At 25.9% G+C, this 15376-nt stretch overlaps 3 protein-coding genes across 3 annotated transcripts; 1 reads left to right on the top strand and 2 right to left on the bottom strand.

The window, feature by feature from the left end:
- Nucleotides 1-166: 166 nt before the first annotated feature.
- GO595_009100 (uncharacterized protein) lies at nt 167-1627 on the top strand (the record flags this gene model as incomplete). Its single annotated transcript, XM_067922749.1, has 1 exon — nt 167-1627. One exon carries the CDS (start codon nt 167-169, stop codon nt 1625-1627), a length of 1461 nt encoding a protein of 486 aa, XP_067770720.1.
- An 8602-nt stretch (nt 1628-10229) lies between these two features.
- GO595_009099 (uncharacterized protein) lies at nt 10230-10922 on the bottom strand (the record flags this gene model as incomplete). The annotated part of the gene is made up of 1 exon (XM_067922748.1): nt 10230-10922. One exon carries the CDS (start codon nt 10920-10922, stop codon nt 10230-10232), a length of 693 nt encoding a protein of 230 aa, XP_067770719.1.
- Nucleotides 10923-11067: 145 nt separating this feature from the next.
- Nucleotides 11068-11910, bottom strand: GO595_009098 (uncharacterized protein; the record flags this gene model as incomplete). The annotated part of the gene is made up of 1 exon (XM_067922747.1): nt 11068-11910. The coding sequence occupies one exon, from the start codon at nt 11908-11910 to the stop codon at nt 11068-11070; it is 843 nt and encodes a 280-aa protein (XP_067770718.1).
- Between the last annotated feature and the right edge of the window lie 3466 nt (nt 11911-15376).

The raw sequence follows: 15376 nt of genomic DNA, 5'->3' as shown, positions 1-15376 counted from the left end.
TTGTTTTGTGTTTGCCTCATATCCAAAAATGATATGGTTCAAACCACTCAAACGAAGATTGCGGTTTTATTCATTTTTTTCTATGACATCATACAATTCTGCTATTGGTTAAAAAAGATAAACATCTAAAATTGAAATGAACCTGAGAGAATCCAGCATCGAAAATATGGGCATGTACGAATCTTTCGAGCCTCTAAGTCAATCTGGATGTGATCTTTCTCAGTATCCAAACCAACTTCAGCGCGAAAGAAGTTCTCGCACACTTAATCTGAGAAGAATCAATAAACCCTCAATTTCTTCAATTACAGGAAAAGTTATAAACGCCAACGCAAAACCCAAAATGGCTGACCTCGCTAGTTTTCCATATGTTGATCCTCAATATATTATTACCACATTATCAAAAGGAAATTATAGGGAAATGAACGAATTATTCCAAAATCTGATTAACTGTGCCAAATCTACACCAAGAATGCTCAATGCTATTGCAACCAATGAATCTGTTTTAGAAACTTTAGCAAATTGTTTAACTGATACATATCCAGATCCAACAATAATTTTATTGATCATGACAATATCAGCATTATTTCCACTTTGTGGTCGAGCCGCTGACTCTTTTGTTGACAATTTTTGTTTTTCTTTTGAATCATTATTATCATCAAACAATCAACAAATCGTCGGCTGTACCATCGGATTAATAGCCACTGTAGCCGACAATTCAAGTTATGGTCGTAATTCCATCTTATGTCTTGAAATCCATAAATTATTAGTCAAAATTGTTCTCAGCGAAACCACTCCAGAACTTACCAATGCAGCTGCTGATGCCATATTTCGTATCTATGCCAATCCAGAGCCCATCGAGCCCGAAATTCTTCTTGATTCCGTTGAAGATATGGTCCAAGCGCTTCACGTTTCCTCGCTATCAGCTGTCAATTCCATCATTTCATCCTTTGTAGAGATGACCAATGATTTCCCTTCACTTGTTAACAATCTTTTTGATCTTGGATTATTTCCAATTGTTGTCCAACTTCTAGATAACCCATTATGTGTCTCTGCATCGCTTCGTCTCATCGGAAACCTTAGTGTTGCACAGCCATCACAGATCAATGTGATGTTAGAATCCGGACTTTTACCCAAATTGATCTCATTTATCGAAAGCGAACATTGTTCTGATGTATTTTGGGTTTTATCTAATTTGATTGAATCAGTTCCGCCATTATTATTACCACTTGTTAACTTAGACTTTATCAATCGCGTTTTAGATATCTCCGAAATAAGTTCGTTTGAGATCAAACGCGAATCCGCATTTTTCATTGCGACTGTAATCGTATTCACACATCACGCGAATTTACAGTATCTAATGAATGAGAAAATTATCGATTTACTTGTGGAAATGCTCGGCTGCGAAGTCGAATATATTGTTGTGAGATGTGTCGACGCGATTCTTAAGTTTTTGGCTTACGCTATGAATAACACAAGTAACTGCGAAAGCTGCTTGGCGTGCTTGAATAATAGCGACTTAAATGATAGAATCGAGGAGTTGTTGGCAGACCAAGAGAAAGGAGACTTGACAGATAGAGTCGAATTCTTGAGACATCAGGTGCAGATACTGAACGCTAGCGCAACGTGATTTATTTCAATAAAATGATATAGATTCATTTGAAGAATAAATGAAAATTATGTTTAGAAAATATTTTTTGTTGTTTTTGTTGTGACAAGAAAAAATATAAAATACAAAAAATTTTTATTTATATGTAAATTGTAATTTCATTTGGAATTTTGTACAGTGGTAATAAATTGCGTCGAAAAATCCATTTCTTCCTTTTGAAGTAAAGAAATGTCTTGGGAACAGATTTGTTGCTGATGTTTTAGGATTGATTGAAGATGACGTATCTGTTTAATTCCATCATCTATGACTTTTTTCCTTTGTCGCCTTGTATTTTCAATTTTCTCCTTTAAAATTGAAATCCTTTGTCGTATTTCCTGTATTCGAATATCTGATGATTCTTGATTTGCATTATCATTAAAAAATTCTCTTTCTTGGAAATTTTCTTCAAATAACTGAGATCGAACATAAAGCTCCCTTGATTTTTGCTCTAATGATTGAGTAATTAAGACATTTTCAAAATCAGTTAACATCAAATTTTGTACGTTAATTGAGAAATGTTATCTGAAAACAAAACCGAATTGTAATAAAAATGGAAGGCGATTTAGATGAAGCCGAATTAAACAATCTTTTAGCAGAATGCAATTTTCAGCCTGAACAAAATTTTTTTTGTCAAACAATTGATAGATTAAATAATGAAAATTTAAAATTTCAAGAAGGAATTCAAACATTAAAGAACTTACTTGAATCTGCACCACATTTCGTAATTCCTCTTGACCAGCTCGGAAAGTATTGTGAAATTGCAGAAGCAACTGCTCCAATGGAAGCAACTGAACGTTTCGAGGTTAAACATCAACAAAAAGCTATTTTTGAAACATACCAGCAATTACAAAATAATGTTGTAGTAGAATAAAGAAGTTAGGAATTTTAGAGCTAACATTTTTAAGCTGTTTCTTTGCTGATGCAGCTACAAATTAGACTTAATTATGTTATAATTAATTAGTAAAAAATTTGACAATGCATATGAGTATTATATTGTTTTAGGTTTTCTTCAAATTGTAATTTCGAAATTTTAAAATTTTTCTGAAATTTTTAAGTCTGTTTGAACAAAATTTTAATGAGGCGCAAAAAGCATCAAACCAAAAGCCGACCAAATGCACCAGGTGAAGAGCAACTTTTAGAGTTATTAGAGCAAATTATTTTTAATTTAAATGAAAAAAACTTTGATGCTTCAATTGAATCAATCACTAACTTATACAAATCAGAACCTGATTCGCCCTATTCTTTGAATCTTGTTTTATGCAAACTTATTTATTCTTCATTTGTATCAAGTCTGAAAAAGCCAGGTCTTTTTATTAATTTTATTGTTTCACTTATGAGCAAAGAGGAAAATGATCAATTAATTTCGATTTTAAGTAAATATCTTTTGAAATTAGAATCTCAAGAATCATATTACCTTCTTGAAAAAATGATTAAGCGAGGATTAATTGAACAATATTTCATTAAAAACAAAAAGGACATTATATTTTTCACATTATAAAACAAAAAAGCAAATTGATGAATTAATATCATCGAATCCATTTGATACCTTTTTTGTTAAAAATATTGATAATATATCAAAGAATGATTGGGAACTTCATAAACAATTAATTAAAGAAGGACATAATCCAAACGAAATTGCAAAAATCATTCGAAATGATGAAATCGAAAAACTTCAAGAAATATCATCACAAAAGGATTTTGATTTTAATCAAACAATTGAACCATCACTTTATGAAAGATGTTCATTTATTAATCAAGAAAATGTTTCATTAATTGATTATGCAGCATTTTTTTCAGCAGTTAAATGTTTTAAATATTTAATTATGAATAATGCAAATGTAGAAAACACATGTAAATTCGCTGTAGCAGGTGGAAATGAAGAAATTATTCAAAGTTGTGAAAAAAATAATTCATCATTAAGTGAAGTATATGAAACAGCAATTGAATTTCATCGAAATGATGTATTTCATTATTTTTATGATAAGCACATTGAAATCAAAGATTTTACAGCATTAGGAATGAAATGTATTCAACATAGTAATTATATACTTTTTAAATATTTGGAAGAAGAAAAAATGAAAATTAATTCGAAACTTATTCAGGAATCAGCAAAAAATGGAAATTTTTTCCTTACCAAATATTTAATTCAAAATAATCATGTCCCAAATGTTATTTTATCATATTCTGCAGAGTCTGATAATATTGAGCTTTTTAAATTTCTTTTTGAACATAAAGGTGTAAGTGTTAAAGAAAAAAATATTTTTTTGAATTGTTTGATGTTTATAATTATTATAATTTGTTTAATGTGAATACTTTGTGGTGTTTTTTTAATGTTTTTCAAAATGCTATTCGCACTGCATGTAAAAAAGGTTATTTTGAGGTTTTAAAGTATATCTTTCAATCAGAAAATATTAATGATCAAGAAGAAACATTTCATTTTGAAATTTTTGGGTTCTCAATAATTATTTGATAATTATATAAATTATTTTCGACAGCACTAACAATTGCATCTAAAAAAGGGAATTATGAAATTGTTAAATTTCTTCTGGGTCAAGAAGGAATTGATGTAAATTTAAAGGATTATGTAATTTAATTTAGTAATACAATATTTTTTGGAATTATTGAAAACAGCACTCTTCTTGGCTGCCGAAAAAGGTCATACTAAGATTGTTAAATTACTTTTAAAGCAAAAAGATATAATAATAAACCCAAAAGATCTTTTTTTGATTTTTTTGATGTTTGCAAAAAAATTTTGTTAATATATATTAGAGTTTTATATTTATTTTATTTCTTTGATACTCCCTTAACTATAGCTTGTAAAAATAATCATAATGAAGTTGTAAAATTACTTGTTCAGGAAAAAGAAATAAAATTAAATAACCAAAATAGAGATATTGTTTTTAATTTTACTATATATATTGTGATTATTTGACACAGCACTTATAATAGCAGTTAAAAATGGAAATATGGAATTAGTAAAGTTACTTGCAACTCAAAAAGGAATTGATCTCAATCTCAAAAATATTTAAAAATTTTAATTATAATTTGATATGAAATTTCGAGGTTTCAAATTTATTAATAGAATTTGTTTTCAATATTTAAAACAGCAATTAAAATAGCATTTGATAAGGGTTACACTGAAATTGTTCAATTCTTGCGCAGTCAAAAAGGAATAGAAATTTATAATGCTATGTTTTCAATGGATTAAGAAGAAATTATTCAAGTGCACACAACAATAATTATTGTATGATTTTATCAAATCATCTGAACATACCAACTAAAACATTTTTAATAATATTTGTTTATGTTGTAATCTGTAACATTTTGTTAGTGTATGAAATTAATAAAATGAGCATCAAAATAAATATAAATCCTCAATTCATCATTCGTTATGATTGTCAGACCACAAAAAAAATGTCATAAGATAGGCAAATGAACCGATAAAGATTATTCTTAGTTGGATTTCAATTCAAGAACAGAATTATCAAAATTCGATCGTATCTATTTGTCAGTAAAATTGTAGGAAGATAAATCAATTCAATTTATTTAAGCAATTTTCAATCCCAGTAATGCCATAAGCACGGAACTTGAAAACATTATTTATTTACTTGCAACTGGTGTGGAAGACATGAATATGAAAATCCGACAAATCAAATTATCACTGCGAGTTCTAATTGTGCGCTGGAATTACCAAACCATTATTGCACATAAACAACTTTCTACAATTATATCGCCAACCACACAATTTGTTGAAACAGGTCAAAAATTTACTTCATTAGCTAAAAATGATACTTCTTTTGTTAACTTTTATGCAAGACATCATTCCTATGACGACCAAAATCAATACGAAATCAATTTTCCTTCCAAAAGCAAAGAAGGTTATCCATATGTTTAAACCCAGCAACATTTTTCTCCCGAAGAAATCATCATTATTCTTAAGCTACAAAATAAAACTGTTATCACTATTCCAACCTATTTCAATAATCAATTCTAGCACCTTATCAGGTTTAAACATCATTAGGTCTCGACAAACCAGTTTCCATTGCGATTGCTTATGTTATTAATAACTAAATACGATAGGAGCAAATTATTATTTTTGACTTTGGTAGTACTACATTAGGCGTAGCGCTCCTCGAAAACGATTCTCTCTTTTAGCGATTTACAAATTGGAGGTGATGATATCAATATTTGTATTTTCGAATAAATACAAAAAAAAGATCGGAAAGAACTTAACAATGACAACAAAACTAATTAGTGACTTGAAAGAGCGAAATGTGAACTTTCATTTTCAAATGAAACAATAATCAAAATTGATGAATAAAATTTTGTTGAAACAATTACACTCGAACAATTTGGAGAACTCAACAAAGACATCTTCCAAAAGTTACTTGATCCAATTAAAGATATTTTGAATGATGCAAAAATCGAAAAGAACGAAATCGACGAAATTGTTTTAGCATGCGGCTCATCACTTATTCCGCAAGTACAAGAAATTGTGCAGGAATATTTGAATGGAAAATAAATATTAAAAAACATTGATCAATGAAAGAGGTTACATCAATTGGTGCTGCGGCTTTGGGGAACATTTTAATTAAATCGAAAATTTGTTAATGTTGTGCATAATTCATGATACTAGCATGAATTATTTGTTTTTTTGAGGATTGGTATTGACCAGTAAAACTTATGCGCATAAGTTATTATTATTTCTTTTCTTATAATTTTAATTAAGTAAAAATTGTTTGAGTAATTTTATTATGATTACAGCAGCGAAGAGTTGAATACAGAATTATTTAGGTTGTTATGATAGAGGCCAAGTATTTATTTAAAAAGTTATTTTTTGAAATGCAATTTCCTAGTAATAACAAAGTAATTTTTTAATATTCAATGTTTCAGGATATGTCAAACGATAAGGTTGGAAAATTGGATATGGCTTATTTATTTTTATTCAAAATACAAGTGACATAAGTTTTTATCGGTACGAATTGGTATTCAATTTTGTTTACAAAAAATTGCCCTTTGTCGATCAAAAAACAAACAAAACTTATTCATTCTTCTCAAACCTGAAAATTTGTTTAATTTATTTCAAGTGGGGGCAAACCAAAGTAAAGCGATAATCAAATACAACGAAAACCTTCAAATATTGCAAGCTGTTGAGAGAATTATTTTCGATTTAAATGAGGAAAATATTGATCAATCAGTCGAATCTTCTTTTCAATACTTTTCTCAAGAATTTCCAATTTCATTCCTTCACATTATTAGCAGAATTATTTATTCATATTTTGTTTCCAAAGGATTTGAAAAATTATGCATCAAGTATTTACAGAAAGCAGAAATAAAATCGAATAATACCTTAATTAATGTTGTTACTCAGTTTTTATTAACAATTAATAATGAAGAATCAAATTATCTTCTTGAAAAAATGATCGAAAGTAAATTAATAGAACCAAAAATTATTCAAAATAAAAATAATCCTTTTTATATACATTATGTTTCAGAAGAAGAATTCATAAAACTGCAATCTCAAAGGTTTAAAATCAAAAATGAATATAATTTCAAAGATCTTTCTGAAAATTTTGAACTTCATAAGAAATATGTTAAAAATGGACACAATCCAAATAAAATTGCATCAATAATTCGTAATGATGAAGTCGAAAGACTTCAAGAAATATCATCACAAACAAATTTTGATTTTAACCAAAGAATTGAACCATCACTTTATGAAAGAAGTTCATTTATTAACAAACCAAATGTTATTTTAATTGATTATGCAGCATTTTTTGGATCAATTAAATGTTTTAAATATTTACTTGTGAACAATGCAAAAGTAGAAAACACAGGTAAATATGCAGTTGCAGGTGGAAATGAAGAAATCATTCATTTATGCGAACAAAATCATTCATCATTTGCAGGTGCATATGAAGCAGCAATTGAATTTCATCAAAATGATATCTTTAAATATATTTATGAAAATAAAATTAATCCTGATAATAATTTAGAAGAATTAGGAAAAGAATGTATTTTACATGATAATTTTGATCTTCTTTCATTTTTAAAAGAAGAAGGAATGAATATCAATAAGAACCATATCATCAATTCTATTAGAACAGGAAATATTTTTATTTTTTTATATTTCCTCGGAAATAATAAAATTTCATTAAATTTTTTAGAGATTTCAGAGATTTCTATCAAGGAAGAATTTTTTGACTACCTTATTAATCATAAATATATTAATTTAAAGAGAAGTGTTTGAAAATTTTATTGAAATTTTATTAAAACGATTTGATATTTTAAAATACGATTTAAATTTTTATTATAAATTTTAATACAGCACTTATTTTAGCATCTGAAAAAGGTCATACAGAAATTGTTAAAATACTTCTTAAACAAAAAGGAATTGATGTTAATGCAAAAACTATTCATTTGAATAATTTTTTATATGTTTTAATAATTTGGAATATGTTTTAATAATTTGAAACAGCACTTCATACAGCAGTTAGAAATAATAATATAGAAATAGTAAAATTACTTTTAGATAAAGAAGGAATTGATATTAATGCAAAAAATATTCATTTGAATAATTTTTTATATGTTTTAATAATTTGGAATATGTTTTAATAATTTGAAACAGCACTTCATATATCAGTTAGAAATAATAATATAGAAATAGTAAAATTACTTTTAGAGAAAGGAATTGATGTTAATGCAAAAAATATTCATTTGAATAATTTTATATATGTTTTAATAATTTTATATATGTTTTAATAATTTTATATATGTTTTAATAATTTGAAATATGTTTTAATAATTTGAAATATGTTTTAATAATTTGAAACAGCACTTCATATAGCAGTTAAAAATAATAATATAGAAATAGTAAAATTACTTTTAGATAAAGAAGGAATTGATGTTAATGCAAAAAGTATTCATTTGAATAATTTTTTATATGTTTTAATAATTTGAAATATGTTTTAATAGTTTGGAATATGTTTTAACAATATTTGACTGCAACTCAAATTGCACACCAAAAAGGTTACACAGAAATAGTAAATGTACTTCGTGAATAAAGTACAAACGAAAATTTTAAATCAGATTCCTCTTCTACAAACATCAAATCTTCATTTTCAATAAGAAATGGAAATAAAGCATATATTGTTAACAATATTAAAATCAACTCGAAGATCAAATGTTCGCAAAAAACATGGCTTAGATATTTTCCTCAACATGGTTGAGCATAATTCTAAAATCACTCCAATTCCAAATTTCCATATGTATTTTATCTAATTTAGCAATTTCGTTCATTTCTTCTCAGTGATTTTGAAGTACCAAATGCTAAAGTTCATCTTTTGTTTCCCATATTAATGCAACTTGAGCAATTGTTTTTCCACGTGTATTGCGAATCTTCTTAAGCATTACTTTTTGGAAGATACCAAACAAACCTTCAGTGAGAGATCAAATAATTTCATTTTATAAATTATATTATGTATTTTTCTCTATACGCTTACAATTTTCTTTAATCATTCCAAAGAATTAAATATTGTACTATCTTATATCTAATGACTGATATAGGTAAGAATTTCTTTTAAGGCTTTTCTCTTTAGACTTTTGTATTATATTTTTTTAATATTAACGATACAGTTAAACCTATATACCTTTATCTTTTTCATATGAATCCAATTTTTTTTAATTATTAGTCTTTTCAAAAAATTATGATATAATTTATTAAGTATTATATATAATCTATAAGATTAAATTTGTATTTATGTTATAATCCGTATATCCATTTCATTTTTGTGTAATTGATAAAATAATTTAACTTTTTTTTACATTGAATTTTCCTATATTTCATCATTGATACTTTGTTACCTAATTCTCTCTATATTTTTCTATACTCATATTTTTTTTTACTAATCATTAATTTAAATTGTATTGAAAAGGTTTTTTATAACTTTAATAAATTCATCGAAAATTATTTTGGAATATTCGACCCTTTTCCATATATCGTTCACCGATAGCATATGGAGATCTTCTTTCTACGATATTTTTTTTACAACAAAGTATTCCTAAAGAATGTCTTTTCTAAAATTATTTGATACTTCTATTTCTGATTCAATATATTTTATGGATAGAAATGACTGTTCATTAAATACTACCATGATTTTGTTAGTTTCATCATTGTAAATTAAGCTATCTAAAAAAAATCTATAATATTATTTAGAACTTGTAAAAGAGAGAGCAAATTCAAGAAAAGAAGTTTTTGTTTTTTTCTAAATTAATTGATACCATATTTTTTGTAGAAAATTATATTATAATTAATGAAGGAACATGTATAAAAAACATAGAAGATGAATGAATAGTTCGACTTCCTCTTGCAACAAAACAAACACTTTTAACTTTATAACAAAACAATATTTCGAAATATTGTTGCATTAAATAACAAAATTAAAATAAAAAATCTAATTCTCTTTTATAGAGATACACAAATTAAAATTCATTATTTTTTGTAACAGATTTTCATACTTAATAAGACATTAAATCATACTTCGAGGTGATAGTCTTTTTATTAAAAGGTGAAATAAAAATGTTTTCATTCATAAACTTCTACAGCGATTTGGAATGTCTGTATTAAAAGCCGTATTAAATCATCGATGTTTTTGCACGATGAATTAGAAAGTCGAACTCTTAAAAGAGCTCTCGCCTGAAATGAAACAAATTCAAGAGAAACAAGCTTAGATGGGATATTACATCTTTCGAGGAATTTTGGAACAAGAATTGTCGCAATCTGTCGTTGACCCAAAACGTAATCAGAAAGAATACTTTGCTTATCAACAGCTATGATACGCCTGGCAGTGGGGTCTTCGAAATCCACTTTTAATTCTTCAACTATAACTCCAAATCTAATGTATTGTCCATCTAATATCATGACTCCATCTGTTTTTTCGACTTGTGTATCATCTGATAAAAAGGCTACAACACATGTATCAAGTAGGGCCACTTTATACATTCTAATAGGACGTTGTGGCGCTTGACTTATTGGATTAAATGGATTATAAAACATTGTAGTATATCTGCGTTGATAATGAGGTTCTGAAGGGTTAAGGCCAAATACAGGTTCAGTCATTCTTCTTTTTACAGGCGAATTATTTTGCGGGAATAAATATTGGTCTGGATCTAATCCTACAAGGTTTATGAAATCTGTTGGGAGGAGGTCGCTAAGACGATGATCTTCGAAGCTTTCCTCTTGCTCTTGATCTGCTTGCGAAAATCTTCTGTCGCTCATCGGAATTAGTTGTTTTTGCTATATTAATATCCTTTAAAAAAGTAATTTTTGATAGAAAATATAAAATGTCAAATCACTTTTTCACTAAAACAGATTTTCAGTTTATAACGTATTTTTTACAAAAAAATTGGCCGATTTCTGGACTTCAAACATCTGATACAAGTGCATAACTTTGAGGTGATTCTGTCAAAATCATAAAAGCTTTAGATGCAACTTTAAGCTTTTCGATCTTATCTAAATCTGATTCTTTTCTGAACAATGGAATAAGCACTTCTTCAGCTTTCTCCTTAATTCTCCTTTTAATAAGCTCTAACCTCGCATCACCTCTGAGTTTGTATAAGGCTGAAAACTGCTTTGGAGTGAGATCTGAAATAAATTCAAATTCTTTATTCGGGTTTTGTTGTTTTACTTGCTTTTGAAATTTTGCTTCTTCTTTTTCTTTGAAGGGAAACTCGAGTTTTTGGTTATCTTTAAAGTCTTCAAAAGCCTTTTCAAATGATTCTGCAACTGTACTAGCTCGTTCTGTTCCATAAAGAGCCTTGCATTCTAGTGCAGGCTGCTCTATGTTGTATGAAAGTATTTTATCTAGTTCTTTATTTAACCTACGTACCGAAGGTAACAAACGATTAATTGAATGAGCTGGTGTTTTTTGTGAATAATTTGAAATTGATGTTACAAAGCGACGTGAGTACCTTTCTCTATTGAGTTCTTTTATAGATTGAAATTGTTTTAATGCTTCTTGAAATTGATCAAATGGAGATGGTGGTTGCTCTTTTGGCTTTCTTTCTTCTTTGGGACTATTTCCTTTAACAATATTTAGAATATTTGCAACAACTTCATTTTCTTGAGGTGTATTAACTTCAACAGGTCTAATTGATTCATAAATATCTTGGAGTTTTGATACACTTACTTGAATTTGGTGAATTTTGAATTCTACTTCATTATTAATAATTTCTAGATAGCGAAAAAGGGATTTTACATCATCCATTTATAAAAAAGAATAAAAAAATTTATCAAATGTATCTTGAATGTGTGTTGTATGATTTCTTCCCGCCAATCCAAAAAAATTCAATTTTTTTTGTCAAAACAAAATCATAGAATTTGATTCACTTTTGGATGGATAAAGTGATATCATTTCCAAAAATATAATTCTTAAAATTATTAACAAAACGCTTTTTTTTTTTACTAATTCTTTCAAAAATATTCATATCCATTGGTCATTATCGTTAAGTATCATTGTGTTGATTTCCTGATTAACATTTCTTGTTCATTTTCTTCACGAAATTTTACGCTAATACTTTCCGCTGATTTTTGTGAGGTTTTTTCTTTTTTCTTATTATTGCTATGAACTAAAAATATAATAGCGCCAACAATAATAAGAGCAGCTGCAATTGAACCACAGATAATTCCTATCAATGCGTTTGTGGAAATGCCACCTTCAGGAACTGTTTCTAGTAAAAGTTGGCATTGGATGACATTCATCAACAAATGTGCTTACACTAAGATTAGCAAAGCTGTTGTTCTTATACCTATCAGTTACAATAACAGTATTTGCTGGAACCAATAAAAAGCACCCATCTTCAAAATATGGTTCTGTTTCACCATAAAAATATATACAATTAAGATTTTGGGAATATGCAAATGCATATCTAATAATTTGTGTTACATTTTTGCTAATAATAATAGATGATAAATTACATTGGAAAAATGAATACATTCCAATAGTTTCAACTGTTCCAGGAATTTTAAATGAATCATCGTTTTTCCAATGGGATAAGAAACAATGGAAGTTATACCCTTAGAATAAAGAATTCCATCATTTTTATATTTAGAATAATTTGTATTTTCTGGTGATACGCTGATATTTTGAAGTTTGATGCATGATATAAATACATTTTCAGCAATAGTGGATACATTTTCTGTAATGTTGAAACTTATCAATTCAGTACAATTACAAAATGCACCGTCATATGTATATCTATAATTGAAAGAATTTTATTATCGTAACATTCATAAATATAAGTTGATTATTCATCGAATCTATATATATCGATGTATATATTAAAAAATTGAAAGATTAACTATATGTAATTAGTTATAAGATATAATATTATCACTTTGGTTTTAGTTAACTTATATATAAAAATAAAAAATTAATATAATTATCAAATATACAAATATTAAAATCTACATATCTGATTCTATGTTTTGATATAGTTGTGTGAACAATATCAAACTACTATTATATTGTGTGAACAATATCAAATAATGAATGAATAGTGATGTAAATTATATTTTTTATCAGTAGTGAATAATAATTAAATGAATTTTTTATTAACCTATTATATTATTACTATTATATATATTATTACTAATGTTGCTAATTCGGGATATTTTTTTTGCCCTCGGCAAAAAAAATATCCCAAAATCATTTGAGATTTCTGTGAACAAAAAATGTGGTGTGTCAAAAAACGTTAATGGTACCTGACGAAATATGTTTTAATTCCTTTAATTTTGTTTACTATAATTTCGAGTAATGATGTAATTTTGAAATTATGGGTCGGTCTCAATATTTTTGAGTTGCCAAATCCAATATTTATAATAATATAATGATGAAATTTGCAAATTTTTTAGTGTAATTATTGGATTAAACATACTAAATTTGGTATGACTGTCATATGTCATTCGTTTTGATTCAATTAATTAGTATAATAAGTTGAGTGTTATAATTTGAAAATGAAATTGAAAATTTTTATCAATATACACAAAAATGTAAGGGAGAATATGACATTATTTAGAAAAATGATAATATAATAATAATATATTTGATAGTCTATTAGTGATAAATTCGAGAATAAATAACTTTTCTTATGTAAGAGATATTGTTGCAATAGATGATACTGCATGCACCAATAGATTTCATTATCCCTTTTTACCCTTTTATGTATACGATGAGAATAATAAAAAATAATTTTAAAAAACCATTGAGTTTTAACATCCTTAAATATCTGATAATTATGATTTTTTTATTTTTGGCCGAAACTTTGGCAATGAAAAAAATTATAGATGAGAAAATTTTTTAGAATAAATAAAAGTGTTGATTTGCATTAGGAAGTGAGAAACATAAAAATTGTGAAAAGAGGTTTTGGATTAGAATTTTTCACGAAGTAAATTTACTATTTCTGTATAACTTTTTTGTTGTGCTATTTGAATTGCTGCCAGGTATTGTTAAAACATATTCCAAATTATGAAAATGAATAGTTTTTGCATTAATATCAATTCCTTTATCTAAAAGTAATTTTACTATTTCTATATTATTATTTTTAACTGCTATATGAAGTGCTGTTTCAAATTATTAAAACATATTCTAAATTATTAAAACATATTTCAAATTATTAAAACATATATAAAATTATTAAAATAAATTCCAAATAATTAAAACATATTATAAATTATCAAAACATATTTCAAATTATTAAAACATATTCTAAATTATTCAAATGAATACTTTTTGCATTAATATCAATTCCTTTATCTAAAAGTAATTTTACTATTTCTATATTATTATTTTTAACTGCTATATGAAGTGCTGTTTCAAATTATTAAAACATATTTCAAATTATTAAAACATATATAAAATTATTAAAACATATCCAAAATTACTAAAACATATTCCAAATTATTAAAACATATTCTAAATTATTAAAATGAATAGTTTTTGCATTAATATCAATTCCTTTATCTAAAAGTAATTTTACTATTTCTATATTATTATTTTCAACTGCTATATGAAGTGCTGTTTCAAATTATTAAAACATATTTCAAATTATTAAAACTTATTTCAAATTATTAAAACATATTATAAATTATTGAAACATATTATAAATTATTATAACATATTTCAAATTATTGAAACAGATATAAAATTATTAAAACATATTATAAATTATTAAAACATATATCAAATTATTAAAACAGATATCAAATTATTATAACATATATAAAATTATTAAAACATATTACAAATTATTTAAACACATATAAAATTATTAAAACATATTTCAAATTATTAAAACATATTTCAAATTATTAAAACATATTCTAAATTATTAAAATGAATAGTTTTTGCATTAATATCAATTCCTTTATCTAAAAGTAATTTTACTATTTCTATATTATTATTTTTAACTGCTATATGAAGTGCTGTTTCAAATTATTAAAACATATTTCAAATTATTAAAACATATATAAAATTATTAAAACATATCCAAAATTACTAAAACATATTCCGAATTATTAAAAAATATTTCAAATTATTAAAACATATTCTAAATTATTAAAACATATATTAAATTATCAAAACGAATATATTTTGCATTAACATCAATTCCTTCTTTATCTAAAAGTAATTTTACTATTTCTATATTATTGTTTCTAACTGCTATATGAAGTGC

The sequence above is a fragment of the Histomonas meleagridis genome (assembly GCF_020186115.1).
Source record: "Histomonas meleagridis strain 2922-C6/04-10x chromosome Unknown contig_84, whole genome shotgun sequence".
Taxonomy (NCBI): domain Eukaryota; phylum Parabasalia; order Tritrichomonadida; family Dientamoebidae; genus Histomonas; species Histomonas meleagridis.
The sequence above is the reverse complement of the archived record's forward strand: the minus strand, read 5'-3'. Positions and strand labels throughout refer to the sequence as shown.